Source organism: Liolophura sinensis, chromosome 9, assembly GCF_032854445.1.
Source record: "Liolophura sinensis isolate JHLJ2023 chromosome 9, CUHK_Ljap_v2, whole genome shotgun sequence".
NCBI lineage: Eukaryota > Metazoa > Mollusca > Polyplacophora > Chitonida > Chitonidae > Liolophura > Liolophura sinensis.
Genome location: NC_088303.1, coordinates 25,173,890 through 25,195,323, shown reverse-complemented (window position 1 = coordinate 25,195,323; position 21,434 = coordinate 25,173,890). Strand labels below are relative to the sequence as shown.

Sequence of the window (21,434 nt, the reverse complement as noted above, 5' to 3'; positions counted from 1 at the left end):
CCTAATTGACTGTTTTTATTGTTTTAATTTGACAGTCCCTTAATTAATAGTGTCAAAAAGTGAATTACTCAAATGGCATGGCAAATGTGTAATGGCTTTCTTTGGACACTGTCCACCTGAACTGGGCTTTTACCTCTCAGGAAACGAATATTTCCTGAAATTACATGACGTCTTTGACATTCGATGTACACTTTTATGCTTAATTTGTTGAGATTCTCAAGAAAATGGACTCCTACAATTACATCAGTGGTAATCCTTGCGTGATATCATCCCATTGGATCTAATTAAGTGAAGCTGTGGACTATCCTTTGTTACTTAACATAATTACTAATTAATTGATCAACATGTAAATGCCAGTACACATACATTTATTTGCGTTAATCAGACTACATGCATGCATATGTTATTTATTTGATTTATTTAATAAGTGTTTTACACTGTGCTTTTAAATATTTCACTTTTACGACGGCGGCCAGCATAATGGGGGAAGAAACTGGGCAGAGCACTAGGGGAACCCACTACCATCCGCAGGTTGCTGGCATATATTCCCATGTTCAGCCACAGAGGAAGCCAGTATGAGCATGCATATGTTAGTTGGTTACAAGTAAACTTCTGTCTTCACTAATATTGCCATGAAATGGCTTGACTATTGCTAGAGTTTCAGAGATCGAATTGTTTTAGCATGAAAACGGCTACAATACTGCTGATGTCATTGGCAAACAGCCATAATCATCCCATTCATAATCGGTCTGCAGTTGGCCTAATATTTGTGTTTTGTTTGCAGGCCAGTGTGGTTCAGTACAGACTAGTGATTCGTGATGTGGAGACACTGCAAGTTCTCAACCTCTTCTCCTGTGTCGACACTATTCAGTACATTGAGGTACAGCCATTTGTAAACACATGGTTAAATGGCTACAATTTTTTTTTTTTTTAATATACAGCACTTGCAAAACAAGCCTAATAATATTAGGTAGGTGTGTCCGGTAGTTTTCTGTGAATTCCTCAAGATTTCTGCCTCTTGAAGTACTGGCAACTGTTTATATGATAACATGACTAAGTAACAAGTGTGACATTCTTGATTTTGATTTAAAACACCAGGCAGAGACAAGTAACATTCATCTCTTAGTGGAGAATTGAAAATTTATTTATTTATATATTTAGTTAGGGATTTATGCTCTATTCAAGAATATTTCACTTAAACAGTGAAGGCCAGGATTGTGGTGGGAGGAAACCTGGCAGAGCCTGGGTAAAGGAGCAGGACTTGAAGAGCTGACTTGAACTGACAGCAGTCTCATTGGTGAGAGGGTTCTCATTGTGCTGCTGTAGCATGTTAACCACTAGGCCACGGAGGCACTTTAAAAGTTTAAAAAGCTGAAGTGAATTCTCGCTCTAGTTTTCTAGGGAGTGATACTAGAGAGTGAGGCTAGTGAAGTGAGTAGGCTTTCCTGCTCCACCTATATAATCTGAGATTGCGGAATTCTTGTGACTGTTGCAGTGGTCAGTGGACTCACAGTTTGTGCTTTGTGGGATGTACAAGAGAGCTCTTGTCCAGGTGAGGGACATTGTGGGAGAATTATACCTGCTGATTAGAGCTTTGTCAAAGTTATTATTTATTGCATTTCAGCTGAAGTTTAACATTTTTCAAATGGTACACATTGCTTGATTCTGATTCACCCATGTCCTAGGGCAACTGAAGAGTTTTTAGTGAAGCCTGACTAATTTCATGTTTGGTGGCAGAGAAATTATCATTTTAAGACCTTTATATGCTTCTAAAAGTACATTTTTTACACACCAAAATTTAGGTGAAATATACAGTACTTCATTTCTGGCAGTGTCTCTTTGTAGCGGACTGGTACATGTGATGACAGATGCATGTTGTCACACCCTACCTACTGAAATTGAAAGAGACACTGGGCTGACCAGATCTATGTGGGCATATACATATCTTTACTGGAAAAACAGAGAGAAATGTAGTTTTTGCTTCCAGCTGTACTAACTACCTGTGCTAAAAATGAGAAGACTGACAGCAGGCCTTAAGTCTGAACATTTGAGTATATGTATTAATTAGTCTTTGGTGATCAACAGTCCAAATTTGATGTAGCACATACTTGTTTACTCTAACCATGGGCATGAACCTTGGCCTCTTTAGGAAGTGAAATAGTTTTGTGAATGGCATAAAATTGCATTCATATTGGAAGAGAAAATGACTTTTGTTCTTGTATCTGTAGGTTTGGTCTTTGGAGAATCCTGATTGGACGTGTAAGATAGACGAGGGGTCGGCAGGCCTGAGCGAGGTCAGGTGGGGGCCAGACGGCCGTCATATTCTTACTACAGCAGAGTTCCATGTAAGTACATGCAACTGAGACTTGATTAGTTCTCATGAACTCTGTTGAAAAACAGATGCACTAAAGTCATGTATTAGTAATTATCAAGTTAAAATCAAAAGTTGATTTATTTGATTGTTGCCTTAAGTGAATGTAAAGAAAAATTTTTTTAACATCCTTAAAAGGTATTTATCTATGTTTCATTAAATGATAGATGAGACATTGCCCTCAGAAATTCATGATTAATAGTTTGAAATGAAAGATTATTGTTTGTACCCTTTTTATGTTACAGTTGAGGATCACGGTCTGGTCTCTTCTGAACAAGACTGTGTCTTACATCAAATACCCCAAACAGTGTCAGAAAGGTAATATGGCCTAGTACGTAAAGTGTACTGTGATTTTTTTAAAAATATTTTATTATGCCTTACATGTTCAAAAATATTAAATTGAGAAGTAAGTTTGGTGCCCATTTCAAGTTGTAAAGTAAGAATACCCTTTTTGTTTTTTAGACTTTTGCTTTTTGGGCGTTTTGAAACAGTTTTATAAATATCATTTAACACATTCATTTTGGTAGATTTGAGTTTAAAACCCAATTTCCGTCTACATTTTTGTGTAATTTTTTTTTACACTTTTATCTTAGAAATATTGATGCTCATTGCACAGAAGTGTCCTGACTTATGATTACTGTCCTCTGCTCTTGCCATAGTGTGACTATTCCTATTCCAATTTCAGGTGTAGATTTTAGTACTGGGGGTAAATATATGGCCCTGGCTGAGAGGAGAGATTGCAAGGATTATGTGAGCGTGTTTGCATGTAGCACCTGGGAACTCGTCAAGGTGAGCATGTATTGTGAGCAGTCAGAAGAATTAAAAAATGGCTGAGGTGAAATGGCAGTGCTTTTAAACGGCTATAAGTGACCAGATAATAAGATAGTCTTCATGGCCTATGTTTTTCTCACTTCACTGTTTGTTTGGTCTTTTTTATATTTTTTTTGGTTATATTTCTGGGTAGTATTTCACTTGTATCATGAGTGTCAACTTGTCACATACAAATGCACTTTTTCATCTTTGAAATTTGATTAGTTTGAAAAGAGGAATATGCTTTGCTTTGATTTTAAAGAGTGCTGGTTGTTACCATCATCCAAGATGGTTGGTAACTTGATCCATTCACTAATTTAGTCTGCAAACATTACCAAGCATCTTTGTCTGGGAAAAAAGACCAGATCAGGGTTCGTCTTTCCTTCAATAACCATTTTAAATGTTTATGTGCAGTGCATTCACCAATTTTTCTGTTCATATAGTCCCTTGAATGAAAGAAGCCTGATAACAATATGGACACCATGCGTTATTAAATAGTTGTCCTTCTGGAGGAAAATAACATTAACATCTTTGTGGTAGTAATTTACAACTTGACCTGTATACATGTAATTTATCTTCCCTTGGAGCTGACAAAATTAGCATGCTTGGCAGCAGTGTCTTAATCCATATTTAATGAATTGTAAAGAGGAATGCGTTCTTGGCTTCTCAGGATGCAGCGTACGACTGGCAGATACATTTAATGTCTGTGCAAGTCATAGCTCTATTTGAACATGGTGTGAATGTGATACATCTGTTGTTATCTTGGGCAGTATGGACATGCTCTGCCACTAGAAAACATGATATATGCACACACCGAATGTCTCCTCATCATCCTGTGATTGAAACAAGATAAGCCCTCAAGCAAACATACATACACTCTATTTACATGTACCCGGCTAGTGCAGCACAGTGACTAAGGGGCCTGTCACCAGTGTGATTGCTATGAGTTGAAGTCAGCTTGTGCTCTTTGGCAGTGTGCGGAAAGGTGCGACAGTAACCTGTAAATGGTCGTGGGAATCCTCCAGGCTCTGTTTGGTTTGCTCCCATCATTATGCTGGCCACCATCATGTATTATGAAGTACAGTATTCTTCAGTACATGGTGGATAACACCACATGAATAAATAAATTCACATCAATCTGATACCATCGTTTTACTAGTTACATATGCTTGTATCTGTTTTTATGTGTTTTCATGAACCGTCATCTGTTTTCATCTGACCCCATCCACTTACTCAACTAAATAACTACATACATGTACGTCTCATTTCTGATACCATCATCTTTGCGTCATCTTTTTGGTTGCATTCAGTTGTATTTACTTTTGATAATACCTGTTCTCCTGTGCTAACTGGTACAAACAACTCCTGACCTTTGTGCTGCAGCACTTTGAGACCGCCACAGAGGATCTGGCAGGGTTGGAATGGTCACCGGATGGAAGAGTGCTGGCAGTCTGGGAATCTTTGTTACAGGTATGGACAGATTTTATACGCATTACTCGTTTGAGGTTTTATGTCAGTCTGAGGTCATTTCATTGCTTGAACTCTGGCTGCACTGGCCCCATTGGCAGCAATATTTTGTTTTAGAAGTTACCAAACTGATAAATACAGTCCAAGTTTTGAGCAGAATTAGTTGCCAGAATTCTCCAGCTTAAAATTTACACATATAATTGCCCACAACTTTTGAAAAGGCACTGTAAACAATTTGATGTGTTGTCATTGAATGAGTTGGTATATTTTCTCACAAACATGTAGTTAGAATTTCTCATATTCCTTCTGAGAAAGTTATCAATGATACAATGTTCATATTTTGCACGTGCATTAATAGCAATATAGTCAAGACCCAGTGCTGTTTTAAATATGCAGTGGACTGCTTTTAGAAATTTTACTCATTTTTAATCACTTAATCTTGTCTATCTGACTTTATCTGCTGCATTCTAATCCCAGGTTGTGCTGTCCGTTGGTTCAGGATAGTGTCTGCTAATTTATCTCCACTCGTAAATGTTTGTCAACATTTAAAGGGGGAGGGGCACTTGTATTTTATGAAAACACAAGCTACCGTGATGTTTGTTCAAGGTATACTAAGATCAGAGGGTGTGTATAGAGGAGTAACTCTGTTATGGTGTGTTACCCTATACTGGTATTCTTATGCCATTAATCCTTGGTATCTAAAGTAGACATACTGACATGGATAATGTAATACCATCTGTCAGTGACAACTGTACCTCTCACTACAGTCAATATATATTAATGCAAGAAGAGCAAAGAAGAACTTTAATCTTTGAACTTAAGTTCATAGTATATGGTTCATAAGATTTTCAGTATACAATAACAATGTTATCGATTTTATTCTCTTAATTTGTGACATTAGTGGTGGTGATATTGAAAATATTTTTAAGTATAAGGTAGGCCAAGGTAGGCCATACTTGTTGAAACTTCAAAACTGTCTTTTTTTTCTTTGTCCCCACCATTTTCTTGTTCTGTGTTTGATCTTAACTATCAGGTCCAGCTGTGGTCCGGCTTAGATTTTCATACACCTGGTGGAATTTGTCCCATATTTCTTCACACTTATCAGATTTTATCAACGATCACTCTCGTTAGATCTGCACTTTGACCCACTAGTACCTGTTAAATATGCCCAAATATTGACTCGTCAATCAACACCTTTTATACTGTGACCCATCAACCCGAAACCCCAAACCCCCACCCCACCCCACCCCCTCCTTTCCTTAACCTGTAGTTCCCCTTGAGTCTGTCCCATCCCTTAACATGGAATTACATATCAGCATTTTTGATATCAGACCAGAAAGAAATTAAGCTAGATGAAAGTGATAGAGTGCATTGTTCCAGTCGGCTAGAACCTCTGAGTGCTTGACAGTAAGCTGAGAAAGTTATTTTGCCGTGAAATAGTATTGTATGTTGATAAGAAGTGATTTATTAGGGTGGATGTAGTAGCTTATTAAAGGATTATGTTCTAGCTTTAGGTTTGGTAAGTCTTGGGAGGCACACTGATAACGGTACTGGAGGGTGTCGATGGGTGGGTATACGTGTAGTATTCAGCATGTTCAGTGTTGATTTCTCTGGAAAAAATTTTTTTTAGACATTTTTGTTTTTTAACACTTAGGTTACAGGGTCAAATCCAGCTCCTGTTTTGTCCATGGCTTTAAGTCAGGAAATTTGCCAAGAACCTGGCAAGAGGCTGTCATTTCACCTGTGCAAGCAATCATAGTGTCTCTGCCACCCCCTCTCAATAACACTGATCATCATTGTATAACTCACAAAATCTTTGCCATAGATGGACCTGTCATATGTTATGTATGTCATAGGTATATTGTATCACCAGTAATAGACTTGGGAATGGGGAACTTGTTAAATTCCTTCCCACCTATATCAAGACGGTCTCCCAATTGAATGGGAGAGACCCACCTTATGAACCCTCTCATTTAACAAGTAGAATTTGTCCAGACTAATTCCTACCTGTAAAGAACATCCATAAAAGCTGCATGATTTATGACCAAGAAACTTGAAATCTACCTGAGGTTATTAAGAACAGGTAGATTTCCTGGTGTGAATTCCCTGCACAAAGTGACTTTTATATGTGCCTTATACCTGGCCCTTGCTTGCTGAAGTCAGTGCATTGGCCTATAAGAGTTCACTGATCATTTCTTGTTTATATCTGAATTCTTGAAGGAAATAAACTTGGAGTGATCTTTTGTGACTCTTTTGATATCTTTTTTCACTGGTAGAGTAAAAAAAAAAAAAAAAAGAAACCCACCAGTTGATTCCTAGTGTCATATAACTTTGTTTTGTTTCTAAATGCTACTCATATTTGATTTAAGTTTGTACACATTCGTAACAGACTTGCATGAGCAATGCGTTTGCTGTGAGTTCAGCAAGGTCAAGGTTGTGGGTGTTCCACGGGCTCTGCTCAGTTTCTTCCACCCATAATGCTGGCGGAAGTTGTCTAAATGACATATTCTTGAATGCGGCGTAAAATACCAATCAAATAAGTAAATAAATTTGTGAGCATATGTGATTCATATGAACGTTCGTTACATCTTGTAGTTTAAACCCTTTCTTTCCCGCTTACCCCCAAATGTTTTTACCATTCTCCTGTGGCATGTCACAAAGAAGAGAACCTTACATGCTTAAAACAAACACAAGTGAAAAAAGAAAGACATACCTGCACTGTTGGTAGTCCATGATGATGGCAAAATGGAAATGAAACTAACTCTCTGATTGGCTATGGTAGGAGTAATGGGATGGTTGTGCTCTTTTCTTCCTTGGCAGTGAAGCTGATGGACGGACTTCTGATGTGTTTTCTGACAGAGACAAAAAAAAAACAAAAAAAAACATGAGTTCATAGCAATTGGTTACGTGGGAATAATTTCATATTTTGGTCACATCTGTCATGTCGGCCAAATGTTGGGGTATTTATCATATTTATAGTGCTGCCTCACTGGAATGCCTCTCTGAAGACACCAGACTAATAATCATTATTCTCACTGCCTGTGTCATGTCTGTAGTTAAATGAAAAGACAACAAATAATATAATCTGAGATATTTAGGAAGAGTGGTGAAAACAGACCCAAAACAGTTATGCCCATTTTTTTTCTAATGTGATTGGTAATTCTATTAATCAGCTTCATTAGGTGTGCCATGTTAAAGAAACGGGAAACACGATGTTGCTCCACTTCTACCCCACACCACGGTTAAAGAGCAAAACAGGGTTTGGGTGATGTAAGTGAAAACAATCGTGTCCTGAGATAATAAAATTAACTTGGACCTGATTGGATAAAACTGATAACATCGGGGTTCTTTTTATTGTCTCAGTATATATGATTTTCCTTACTTTGAATAGGAATATCCTGATTGTGCTACATAAAAAAAAAAGTTTGAACATATGAAACTTTGTGTGGTCTACTCTATTGAAGCACATGTAGATTTTGTGTAGTGTTGTCTTTTTATTTTGGACTACTTATGCGTGTAAGAAAAGTATGTTTGTCAGATTTAGCCCCGTGGTTCTGTGCTTAATTTTAGTGTATAAACCAGACAGGCTAATGACAGCCCTACATGTGAATATAGAATGCAGGAAATAAAGAAAGAAAATAAATTATACTTCTGGATTACTTTCATGTTCATATTATTTGTCCCATGTAGTTCGTGTTTCTTGCGTCATCTTTGTGTTCCATTTGAGAACAAGAAGGATTTCTTTGTTATCCATAAGTTATAAACATTAGAATTTCATGGAAGTCTTTCAGAACATTAGAATTTCATTGTAAGTCTTTCCTTTTATATCATTGTCCAGTTTAACCACATATCAGGTATTCTTTCAGCACTAAAACCACACCTGGGTGTATTTTGACTATATCAAAGAGCTATAGGGTATTATCTCAGTGTGTCTCTAATCTTGTGGATTAAACCAAGGCTTAATTTTTTGAATTAGAATAATCAGAGATTAACATAATCAGGTTTGGAAATTTTGTCTTTATCCATTGTTAGTGTGTAAGTAGCACATCCTGCCCTGTAGCCTACCAGTTAGGCCACACAGTGGCTTATATTTTCAAAGCCTTTCAGGTTACCCTAGGGTGTTGATCAAGCCATTAAGTCTTTAACATAACCCCTTAATGCAGTAGATCTGTCATTCTTTCGTTTATCATGAAGCAAGGCAAACAAGTTCAACTGTTTTCATACAAACTGCTGTGAACCAAAAAGTGAAGTGTGCCACAGTATGCTAGCCATTGCAGAACACAGACACCCCTTGTGGCTTTTTCTGGATTAAATTGTATATATAAAACCGACATAAGGCATGGTGTCAATTGATCAGTGTTTGTAAAGAATGGAAACCATTACTGATGTACTTAATTAACTTTCAAGCAAGTACTGTATATTCCAAGTGTTGGCCCCCCCTGGGAGGGTTTCTGTGTTTGACTGAAGCATGCCATGCAAAATACAGCTTGGTGTATTGTATATATATAGTTGTGAGCAAGAGTTACATGTTATAATTTGTGTGAAGCGTGCACTAAGTAATGGAAAATCTCACCGAAAAAGCATGTAATCTCTCTATTGTTATGGACAGAATATTATCTGTGTCATCTCAATTTCCTCAACCCATAATCCTGACCAGTGCCATCTAAGTATGGATATGATTGATCTCAGCTTTATACACCAATCAAATAAATGATTTCTCAGTGGATTTGCATTGGGAAAAAAGACTATTTTCTTTTTCGTTTGTGCAAGATTTTACATACATGTATGTCTTGACTGGTGAAATTAGGAGTGTGGGTGTTACAATTTATGAAGTATATTTATCTACAGTAGATTAGGTAATATTACGATAAGATGAGACAGTGGCTGCATGTACTGGGTATATCCAATTCAGTGTTTATACTGCTTGATAATATGTAAACATTTTGAGGTATCAATGTGGTTTAAGATATGAATGACTGAAAAGGTCATAGAGTTCAGAAGGAGAAACTAAATTGTCGTGTTAAAGCAGTATAATTGGGGGATTTGATATTTAGAGACTTATATATTTATTATGAATATTTTCAGATGCATTATAATGCCCTGGGTTTAAGTGCTGTGAAATTGCAAATACCACTTCTGACACTGAATTTGTTTTTTTTTTTTTTTTTTGGCTACACCATGCAGTAGTGCCAAATAACCCCAGGTTAAATGACTGTAAACTGATGCAGATTGTAACCGTTGTTTAAAAATATACTTGCTTGTTATGTAACTCCTAATAGGGGTGGTTTCAGATACAGGTATTTACCACTTTAATACTTGGACATAAACAGGTTGAGTGGAGGGGTCGAAATGTTTATTTTACCCCATGTACTCTTGATGCATTGTCTTTTAAATATTAGTTGGGGTGATTGACAGTTTGAGGTAGGGGAAGAAGGAGGGGAAGACCTTTCCATATTCATGTTCATACATTCATGAATGCATATACAAGTAGAGACTGTTTTTAAATGTGTAAAGTTTAGCTATTTGTTGTAAAGTTTGTAAAATGGTCAAATTTTTTGTCACCAAACTGAAACCTGCACTTATGATCTTTATATTTTACGGTTTACACAATACTGCATCCAAGGCTAAGGACACTTGATTCCTTGTTTGCAGTCATAATACTTTGGAAAATCATCGCAGGCTTCCGAACAAGTTTCATTTTTCATTACCATTATTTTGGCTATCTTCTTTGCTGACCTCACCTTTTGTGACAATTTCTGGCCAGGAATGAAATGAGTAATGAGTTTCCATGAGGGAAGAGGCTGGGGGTAAAACGTCATGCAGTTGGTGACAGGGACGTAGGAATCTAGCGAAATGGGTTCAAAGGAGAATTGTTTAGCATACTTGCATATTTTGGTCCAAATATTGATATCTTGACCGAAGAAGCTTTGTGTCATGTACTCTACCATACATGATGAAAAATTGATAGCAGCCCCTTGTGACACACGTGTGATAATGTGTTTACCTGCATAAGCCCAGGTGGCCTGGAACAAGTGTGCCTGACTGATCAACCTGTACAAGGGTCTCATATTACTTCAAGAAGAAAGCTTAAGGAAAGTTCAGTATAAAGGCATGAAATACAATTCCTGGCTGCTTGTCCAAGTGTGCCTAATCAGATATTCCATATTTACATGTATTTGTACATGTACCTGTGCGTAACTATGTTTACGATCAATGAGCCGTAGGTTCTTTTGAAGAGCCATTTCATTGGCAGTGGTTAAAATGTCAAAACATTGTCTCGCATGCTATGAGATGTAATATCATGTTATTAACATCAGAAATATTTATAGAAATAATATGTATAGATCTTAAGGATTAGCCATACACCATGTATCTAGTGAAGCCTTACATGTAAATAAAACATATAGGTATCACACTATTTGCTTACAGCCTTGTTTGATCAGTAATTATGTGAATTATGTGTAGAAATGCTTGCTAAATGTATTTTTAAGTAGTGAGAATAAATACATTATTTTTGGACACATTTCAACAGGTTGTCTGCACTGTTTTTCACTTTTTTTAAATTACATTTTTTAATTATGTTAAATAGATAATAATGATTGTAATGTTACACCCAGCTGTTCTAATATTTGAATAAGATTGTTCAAATTAGTGTATAGGCGTTTTCATACTCGAATCAGTGATATTACATATATTATTTACCTCACTGAGGAGCACAGTGTACAAGAGAATGTGTACTGTTGTAACTTTAACATGTAAGAGAAGTGCTTGTGTACAGATGAAGATTAAGGCCATTTCTGGCCCTGTATTCCACATCACCAGACATACCACTCTGAGTGAGAGGATGTGGGCTGAAATCCAACTTGTGCTACATTAGTCACTGTTTTTTTCTTCTTAGTTGTTTTCAGAAGTTTTCTGAGTTTGTCTGAATAAGGGTCTGGAGACGTTTTCTTTCTGGATAAACCTGATCAGACTCATATATACATGTAACTGAATTAAACACATCAAAGAACACAAATTAAAATAAAATAAAATTATTGCAGATTAACTGATCACTTAATGTGAATTGTCACATTTGCAGTGTTCTTGGACTTAGCAGTTTAGCTGTAACTCCATAGTGCTGGCAGCAAACAACTCCTAGTGCAATACTTTTCCTTTGTAAACCCAGCATTTGCTTTGTTGGTAGTGTGGATTGTACAAAAAAATAGCTACTTGTACTTCAGACTAATGGTTAACCAGTTTGTTTTTAGGATCTTTCTGTTGCTCAACGTATTGTTGAGGCAGTGAAACTATAATAATGGTGTTATCTCATTTCAAATTAAAACGTTATATCTAAATCTGTTTTGCTTGATTGGTTGCAAGTGAAGGTATATTCCTATTTTTATGTTGGGATGAAGTTAATAAAAGCTGGAAGGAAAGGAACCAGATATAGGGATATGGTTTCTTCAGCCTTTCAGGACAAGACTCCACTGAACCAAAATATGGTTCGTCTTCAACAATTGTTACAGCACAATTTCCCCAATGGGGTCAGATATCTACAGCAGCGTCAAAATGCCACTTGTCAATCACAAATGCATGTCTATTGTTATTTAACAGAACAAAAAAAATGTACGCCGTAAGACGGAATGAAAGTAGAGAAATACCTGTTGAAGAAAGTCTTTGAATCTCACTCAATCTGTGCATTTCTCAGGTCTGAGGTTTTCAAAAGGTTTTGCAGATGTGCAAGGTGGCACTGACTACAGAGTGAGTGAGACTACAGAGGGGGTGTACTTCTTACGCACAGAGATGTTTTTACTTTGACAATTAAGGTGTATAGTTTTCTTTTGCATTTAGTGCAGTTGTAATCAGTGATCTTTGTGTAAGACGGCAAAAATCTTGAATAAGTATTTTATTTTATGTTTTATTTTTTTCAGTTGTCTGTAGGTTCCATCCTGTGGAACCCCACAAATTACTCCTGGTCTTGAATTCATGTGATTTGACAATTTCAAGTAAAGCAGCCCAATGAGGAACATTGCTAAATTTAGAAACTTCGTGTCAAGGACACCTGTTGTTCAGAAAAAAATCTGCAGTTTAATGGATTAAAAACTTAGCAGTGGAATGGTCTGCAATAGGTCTTTGCGAAACCTAATGATGAGTGCTTGACAATGGTGCATCCAGACATTCTAAATATTGGTGAACAAAGAGCCACAAAGGCTAAACCACAAAGGGCAGCAGCAGTCTTTTGGGGTGCAGCGGTGTCCTTTGGGGGTGAACAAAGGGTGGTTTTCTACTGGTAGCTAGACAGCCTCATGCCCTTTTGGGAATTAGTGGGGCAATAAACCTTAGTTGAACACAATGGGATTCACGTATAATAGAGGTTTTGGATTGTCAAGTCAGATCCTCTGTAGCTACCTTAGGTTTGGATGTGACAACTAATTTGTATTGGCTTACAATTTGCTACTCTGTTAGAATCTCTGAGGTGTTTCTCAGTGTATTCTTTCTCTGTAATTTGAAGGCTATAGAAAAGGTTTCTCTTGTACAGAGTCTGAAGTAGAACCTGAGACAGTCTTAATTTAGCAATCAGTTTCATCAAGGTAAATTGCAAATATAGAACCAAGCTTTGTTGTCATTTTTTAGTACACAGAACAACTTATTCTTTTTTTGTTTGTGACAAGAACACCCTGGGTTTCACTCTGTAATAACATTTGGGTGTTCAAATACATCAGACGCTTTTGTTGTTCTGTACTACTGTATGTGTAAAGGTGACTTGTGCACAGTGGTGTTTAGGGTGCCAATTGGCTAACTATTTGAAAAGTAGAAATTCCCCATGTTAATTACATAATGTTGATGTACACAGATAATAGACACTAATAAAATAAAACACTAAAAAAATTGATAAATTCTCTTCTATTTTCTGACCACATGGAATCCAAAGCGTCAGTCAAATTTTTAAACATTTTCAGCAAAGCTGACACATACTTATAGACATGCGTGATTTCTTTGAATATCATTGTATGTTCAGGCTCCAAAACCAGCCTGATTGGCTCCCATGACCCAATTCGTAGAGCGCCGGCTTCTTAGGCAGTAGGCGGTAAGTCAGCAAAGCAGCACTAGATAAAAGAGTGATGGAAATCGGTCCGGCAACAGTGAGGCACATTACATGCTCATGAGCACTCACTCACTGTAAAGCCAGACGTACGTGAGAAGGCCTGCCTGCAATGGATGGTCAGTTCTGTGCCCTTTTTCCTCAAACCATAATGCTGACCATCATTGTACATGTATAAGTGAAATATTCTTGAGTACTGCATAAAAGACCAATCAAATAAATAAATAAATCCGAAGCCAGACAGCATGTTGATATAAGGTGGATGAAAGAACTGTGGTCGATGTGTCAATTTATGTGGAGTTATTTTTTATGTAAAGATGGACTGTTGGCAGGGTTGACAGAATAACTGGTTTTGAAGACCATGATAATACTGACCTTTGTTTTTAAATGAGGGAGGGAAAGATATAAAGTAAATGACACCAGGATGATGGCAGGGTCTCTCACAGACCCTCACCACTTCATACAATATTACTTTTTGACTACCAGATTTACAGTGGGGTGTCTTGGTATCTATGAGAAATGGGATATGAAACACCTTGATTTCAAATTCTTTGTGAATCTATGCATGGCAATATGTAATGTAATTCATAACAAGCTGATATCTTACCTTAGGCTGCCATTCAGGTACGTGTGGTTTTGAGTAGTTATGTTCAGGTGAGATCTGCAGTAAGGATTGGTAACGAGTATAGAGATAGCACCTGACAAGTTAATCTGACATATAAAGACTTTGATTCACAAATAAGGTACATAACCCAAGGTAACATTTCTAAAAATCAGAACACAATCCTTTAATAACATATCCACACTAGTCTTCCCTATTTTATACTTGTCAAACATATTTGGAAGTTCTTTAATTCTAGAAAAAATTTTATGTGGCATTTTCAGAGGTATTCCATTATTAATTGTTTGTTATTAAGAAGATGATAAATGTACTGCTTTTTGCACATGTACAGAGACCACAGATCTGACTGTGCCATATTAATGTTTATAACATTTGACCACATGCATATCGTAGCTGTACATCACAAAATTTTTCAAGAATGTTTGTGTTCACTGTTTCAGTATAATGTTTTTGAAAGGAAAAAGTATAAAGAAATCATAACCTAAACTTCAGATTTTAGGATCTGTAAGGTAAACCGTTACTTTTTTCTCTTCAATAAAAACCTTGACTTTCAATGTAACTGGGTCAGAGTGGGTGTGATTGGAGACTGAGGCTAGCTGTACACTTGTGGCCTTTGCCCTTTGCCTCTCCCCCTACTTACCTGTGATTGCCCGCACCCCAGCACACCTGGCCTTGATCTTACCAGAACTTCATACTTTACTCCCTAATTTTTTTTTAGCCCTTAAGTAGTGCTGTAAAATTATCTACCTTTGGCCTACATACATATATAAATATACTGCATGCTTTGACCAAACACATGATCTTGTGATTCGATTCTTGTGTCAGGTTCTCTGTCATTCAGTCTGTCCATCAGTTTGTACATATGAGCAATATAATTGCAATAAAAGGCAAAGGGCCTTAGATCATGACTTCATATTTGCTACGCAGATTCATATTGAGGTGAACTATGGTTTTTAAACTGAAATGTTTTGTCAGTTGAGTCAAATTTCTGGTTTTCATAACAATTTGGTAGTAGCAAATTTCAATATTGTGATTGGTATCCAAGTTTATGTTACGATGAATTAGGTTCCTGTTCAAATTAGAGCTGTTTCTATTACAGCCTATTAGAAAAATGGTCTATCAGCAACCTGTGCATGGCTGTGGCTTTCCCCTAGGCTCAACCCTTTTCCCTCCCATCGTATAAAATGAAATATTCTTTTAGTTTATGGTGTAAAATGTCAATAAAATAAATAAAATAGACAAATATTACCAGACGCAAATTTGAATGATTCTGTCTGACTGTTTCAGACAGGGAATTCACATTTGATATACATGTATGTACTTTTGGTTTGGGGTGAATGGCTTTCTTATGAAACTGGGAGTGACTGACAAGTTCAGCATCATCATTTTATTGCATTACTACAATTGTTTAGGGGGATTACATTTGCATGTAATATTGATTTATACAGCTTGTTTGCATCTCTGATCAAATTTATTTTTAAATTTTTGTATAACTCAGTAGATCTGCTAGGTCTGTTATTATAGCACATGTGGGCACGTAAACATTTTCTAAGTAGACCTCCATTGCTCTCACAGGTGGTCATTACTAGGCATGCTAGGGGGCTGTAATTTCCCTTCTCCTGGGCCCCCCTATAAGAGAGAGGAGAGGGGGAGACTTTTTAATCTAGGTCAGTTTGGTTTACTTTGCTCAATAGTCCTTGTTGCCTAGGTGGCAACGGGGTTAACCCGTCTCTCTTTTCTTGGTAAATGTTGTCATGCAAAAATCTCTTTTATGTTTTGACAGTACAAAATCTTGATATACTCTGTTGACGGGCGTTGCTTGGCAACCTACAGTGCTTACGATCATGCTCTGGGAGTAAAGAGTGTGGCCTGGGCACCCACCAGCCAGTTTCTAGCTATCGGTAGCTACGATCAGAAGGTACGTCAGAGGGCAAAGGTCAATTCAGGCATTCTGTAATAAACTGTATTTGAGTACTGCATATGAATATGAAATAAATATAACTCATACAGATTTGGAACAGGTGTATCATCATCATAAAGCTTTACCTGTGCTTTGTCTTTGACGCCAAAAGACAAAAGCATTTAAAGACATGTTACATATATTTACAGTTTAAGAGTCACTTTTTTTTTCTTTATGTGAGAGAAAAAACAACATATTTATTTGAGACTTAAAATATGTATTTTGTGTTTCATTGTTTGATATGATACAGTATTTTAGATACTGTAATTCTTCAACCTTTTCGCATGTTTGCAAGGTATTTATTCAAACATAATTATGAAGGTATTATTCTGTGGTGACTGAAACTGGCCAATCCGCAAAAATGTAGTTTTCTCTCCTGAAATTGTCAAATTAAAAATGTGCATGAATTGCCATGAAACTTTGCTTTTTCATATGTGAAAAGGTTGAGGAATTAGGGTAGATGAGTTGTGTTAGACTATCAGATTGAACATTGTGAAATGAATACAAGGATAACAGGTCATGTGAGGTGTTGATGTCTCGCTGACTTGTGTGGCAACTGTAAACCTGTTTTTCTGTCACGCGTGCAACAGGCTACAGGCATGGTATTGACGGTGTTATAAGAACAGCCGAGTAATGCTATCTTACTAGATGCTATCTAGAAGTCCTGCTCTGTATTCCCCAGCAGGCATTCCCCGTGTTACACAATCCACCGTCGTGACGATTAACACAAGATGATTGTTCCTCAAGTTATTTGTTTATTGGTTACCAATGGCAAGATGCAGAACAAATTCTTGAGAAAGGTATTTTTATGATCAAGTTCACAAGTTAAGGACAGAAAAAGAAAGTCATGGAAAAACACTTTTGTGTTTTGAAAATAGAGATTCTTAATATGTAATTATGTGTAGTTTTCTGACAGTTTTGTATATTCCTTTCAACAACTTAGCTGGTAGTGGAGAATAGCATCTTTCCTATCGGTCTTTATGTCTGGTCGCATGTCCGATAACATTTTTGTTAAGACCCAGTTATATGACAGTCTACTGACTCGGTCATTGTCAGACTTTGGATACACAACACACAATATCCAGGGAGGGAAGTATTGTAAATTCAGACGATTTGGTACATATTAATTACCTTAAAGAGGAGTTTGTGGGCAGTTAACGTTTTTGTTAAGATGCCTGTTGTCAAACTTAGTGTACACAATATCCTGGCTGAGAGTGTTGTGAATTCAGCGGATTTTGCACATATCACACATATAACGTTAACAAGAAGTTTGAAGTGAAAGACAGCACCTGACAGATGTGTTATGTCCACTGAAAGACTATTATTCAAAGTGTCTTAAATTGGCATGAAATATTTTTTAAGATTTTTTTCAACGCAGTAAAAGTTTAGCGAAACTTTGTCTTAACACAACTTCACCATGTTCCCATTATCGAGGACAAGGTGACGGAACGTTTACTCTAGCTCTCGAAGTTTTCCGTATGATAGTCTAAGCAGTAGCTTATGACAGATCAAAGCTGTGGACCTCTGAGCTGAAGGCCCAGGTGATAGAAGAATATTTCAGCAGGCCTTTTATATCATTCACAAGGAATTAAGTGCCCCTGGTAATTTTGACGCCACAAAATTACAAAAGGATTGTTGTACAACTAGATTGATGTTCAGTTCTGAAACAAATTGTGACACAATTTGTGATACGATTGTTGAATATTACATGGCTTGTAAATCAACTGATATTTTTGCTGTGGTTGTCCATAAGTGATACATATCTGTCCCACAACATTTTATGAAATAACACTTCGGCTACAGGTAAATAAATCGTTGTAAACAATCTCAAAATGATATCTTGTACAGTAGTTTTGTGTTATGATATGTCACTTCATGGAGTGAATGGATAAAGGCTACATCACAGCTTAGGCCACACAATCTGATAGCAACATGTTTGATTGGATAAAATTCTCAAGATGTCTCTCTCGATTCACACCAGCCATTTGCGCAGTATTGTCATTTTGTTCTACATGTTATTCGATGAAGTGTAATTAAAATAATAAAGTGTGACACTTTTTAGAACGCTTGAGTATCCTGCTTTTGATTGAAGTATGTTTTAGCCCGGTGCTGTCTTGTCCTTTAAATTAAAATTGTGCTAAGGGTATTTTTTTGATTTACTGGTGTAATAAATCTCTGGTATAGTACAAACATCACCCAACATCTGAAGAGAATTGAGAAGATTTCATGCTTACCTTCATTACCAGCTTGTCATATCCAATCGTCTTAATGTTGCTTTAATCAAACAAAGTAACTCTCCTATTTAAGTAATACTCACATAGAGAGGCCAGCTTCAGTGGGGTATGGTACATCTGTTAGAGGCTGTTTTGTGGTTTTTTTTGTTGTGAAATTGGTGATTTATATATTTATTTGATGGTTGCTTATTGTACTTTTATGGTGGTACTCAGGTTTATGGAACCTGACAAACTTCTTGACTTAAAACTGCGTTTGAAAGGACAAGATCTGGAATTGAACACATGATTTCATTGGTCATGGGCGTTACAGTTGCTTTAACCATCTGGGGCATCAAGACACGAATTAATAACTGAATGAGGTTAAATTCTCGAATGCGTTGTACATGTGTGAAACTATTTGTTGAGTTGTAGGAAATCTTCTAATGAAAATCACCAGTCAGACTATAGAAATGTAGATTTTCAGACATCCAGGTTAGTATACTATAAAAGATAACACTATAAAACTGTTCTACTGGACAATGTATATTATTTACTGACGTTGCGACGACAACCTATTGCCTTCAACATAGCAAGGTTGTCGCGGCAACGTAAGTAAATAATATACATTGTTCAGTAAACAGTTCTGTAGTGTTATATTTTACACCAGTCGGACTATTAATAAAATAAATGTCGCAAGGCAAACTCTGATCTGTGTCGTATATAATTCATTGGAGAAAATTTGTGGTTTCATAATGAAAACGCTTTGTAAAGGTTAATTAGATTGCAAAACGAACTGCAACTCCAAAGAAACAGGTGTTACAAAGTTGAGTCAAGTTTCATTCAGTGTTGTATCAACTTCTGGCAAGCTCACACTACACCAAATCATATTACACTTGTTTTTTCTCTTGATTCAGACTAGACTTCAAAGCTATTTAAAATGCATTGAATTTCACTGTTTGAACAAAACAGTTCTCATCCTGAAATTGTGCAATAAACTCACTTGGGGTGATGACTGCAATTGTCTCTTGAAACCTATCCATATTAAGAACAAGAGACCAAGAGGCTGTAAAAGTAATACTCATCTAAAATCATCTAAAAGATGTGAAATGGCTAAAGATTGAAGAAAGCATCTAATAGGGACAAATTAAAGAAGCAGCGTAAAGTGATCATTGAAGACCACAAGGGTCAAACACAATTAGTATCCAAGGTCAAGACGTCAGTGATGAGTTCTGGATGATTAAGTATAATTGCGATCAGTTCTATTCAGGCTTTTTGGGCAAGCTAAAACACTGTAGATTTTAGTGTGTGCAAGTCCAAGCCAAATCACAGTGTAAGGACTTGGGTCGTATCTAACTACCCGAAGAAATCCCCCAAACAAAGGTGCCATTGTCGTTGATCTAAGCTTGCTGAAGATATTTGTCTAAACAAGAATGCAGAAGTCTCTATAGGGTAATGTCACTTTTGCATCTAATATAATATTGAGAAAGTTTGAAGGTACTTACTTTTGGATGGTGTGACACTCACATGGAGGATTTCCTCATGTTTTTGATGTTCGACTCAGAACTCCAGTGCAAATAACGGAGTTGAAAACCTGCTTTTTGAAGGAAATGATGACAGGACATATGATACAGGACTAAGCTAACGTAGGTAGACATGTGATATTTTTCTTGGCCTGCTTACTCAGTCGTATCATTCATTTATTTTCAAAAGATTTGAAGATCAACAGCATCTGGATGGTTTTCATAGAGCTTTCAGCAGATTTGGTCATGCCTGACAAGTCAACATGTTTTGCTACTTTCGGTATTAAAAAAGTTTGGCTATGGAGAAAAGGGTCAGCTGAATCCAGGCCTGTTGGTCTTCATTACATTTTGGTGGACACTCCTGTCATTGGAGCATTTTGCATGTACATATAGGTACATGACTTTTAATTTTCAAATGTTTATTAAGTTGCATGTGTAGAAGCAGAAATTGCCAAAACGTTTTTGAAATTCTTTGTTCTCCTAATTTACTGACATTTATATGTGTTCTTCTTATGCAGTATGATTTCTTCTTTTCCAGCATAGCAAATTAAAATCTGTTGAAGGTAGTTGAGGTTAAACATTTAGCTGAATGCATAATGAATTTATACACTACTCTTGTGATTTTATAAACCAGCTTTACAATGTTCTTTATGGCCACTAGGGGAGGTGCAGTAGCTTATAATCTGAAGCTATAGAAAATTTATAGCTAGGTATTCAGTGGTCTGTTCTTTTTTTTTTTTTCTTTTTTTTTTTTGTATAGGAAACGAGCTGGGGTGTCGCCTTGCCTGACGCCTCCTCCTTTGTATCGGCAGCTCTTTTTGAACCACTGGAGGGAAGAAGAATGTTTTATTTATTCATTTGAATTGGTTAGACATGTAGTATTTGGAACATTCTGGATAGGGTTTATGCATCCAGAGACTGTTTGTGTATCCTGTTTGAAAGCTCTAGTCAACATCTTTGAAAAGAGTAACGGTTCATGGACTCGTGGGGGCATTCTTGGTGGGGCGGCCATCGGTTAATGTCTACAAATACCGTTAAAGCTTTGAGATTCTTTTGTTCTGCTTTTTTCTGGGGCACTTTGTGGTGCCTGCCACAGCAGGCTATTGTGAAAAGAATAAATTACCTATCATATAGAATTACAAGTAGAACGATAGCATCAAGTTAACTGTAAACTAGACTGACCCTACTTCAAAGCAAAAAGTGCTAAAACTGTTAAAATACAACTACTGCAGACTTAAAAAATTTCTGTATTACTCGCGTATGTGTATTGTCAGCATGTGTGTAACTGTATTTCTGCATGTCAGTATCGAAACTGAAACAATATTAGAATAAATATCCCAGGGTCTTTTCAAACCAGTTTTCAGATTCGTTCACAAGTACACATAC

At 36.7% G+C, this 21,434-nt stretch overlaps 2 protein-coding genes across 4 annotated transcripts in view; one reads left to right on the top strand and one right to left on the bottom strand.

Moving 5' to 3' along the window:
• LOC135475437 (tumor protein p73-like) overlaps positions 1–14,355 on the bottom strand; it is a 41,888-nt gene extending 27,533 nt beyond the window's left edge. The window contains exons 1-2 of one of the 2 annotated variants that reach the window (XM_064755336.1): positions 14,341–14,355; positions 7,362–7,500 (exon numbers count right to left, since the gene is read on the bottom strand). In XM_064755336.1, the coding sequence (XP_064611406.1) occupies positions 7,362–7,381 (20 nt within the window). In that variant the 5' untranslated portion in view covers positions 7,382–7,500; positions 14,341–14,355. Of the gene's footprint in view, positions 1–7,361; positions 7,501–14,340 lie in introns of those variants that run through there. The other variant, XM_064755333.1, reaches the window with a different exon arrangement.
• The window catches only part of LOC135475439 (WD repeat-containing protein WRAP73-like), a 34,822-nt gene that overhangs the window by 2,353 nt on the left and 11,035 nt on the right, over positions 1–21,434 (top strand). Inside the window, exons 2-8 of one of the 2 annotated variants that reach the window (XM_064755337.1) lie at positions 785–880; positions 1,496–1,552; positions 2,229–2,345; positions 2,617–2,689; positions 3,057–3,160; positions 4,565–4,651; positions 16,139–16,273. In XM_064755337.1, the coding sequence (XP_064611407.1) occupies positions 785–880; positions 1,496–1,552; positions 2,229–2,345; positions 2,617–2,689; positions 3,057–3,160; positions 4,565–4,651; positions 16,139–16,273 (669 nt within the window). The remainder of the gene's footprint in view (positions 1–784; positions 881–1,495; positions 1,553–2,228; positions 2,346–2,616; positions 2,690–3,056; positions 3,161–4,564; positions 4,652–16,138; positions 16,274–21,434) is intronic. The other variant, XM_064755339.1, reaches the window with a different exon arrangement.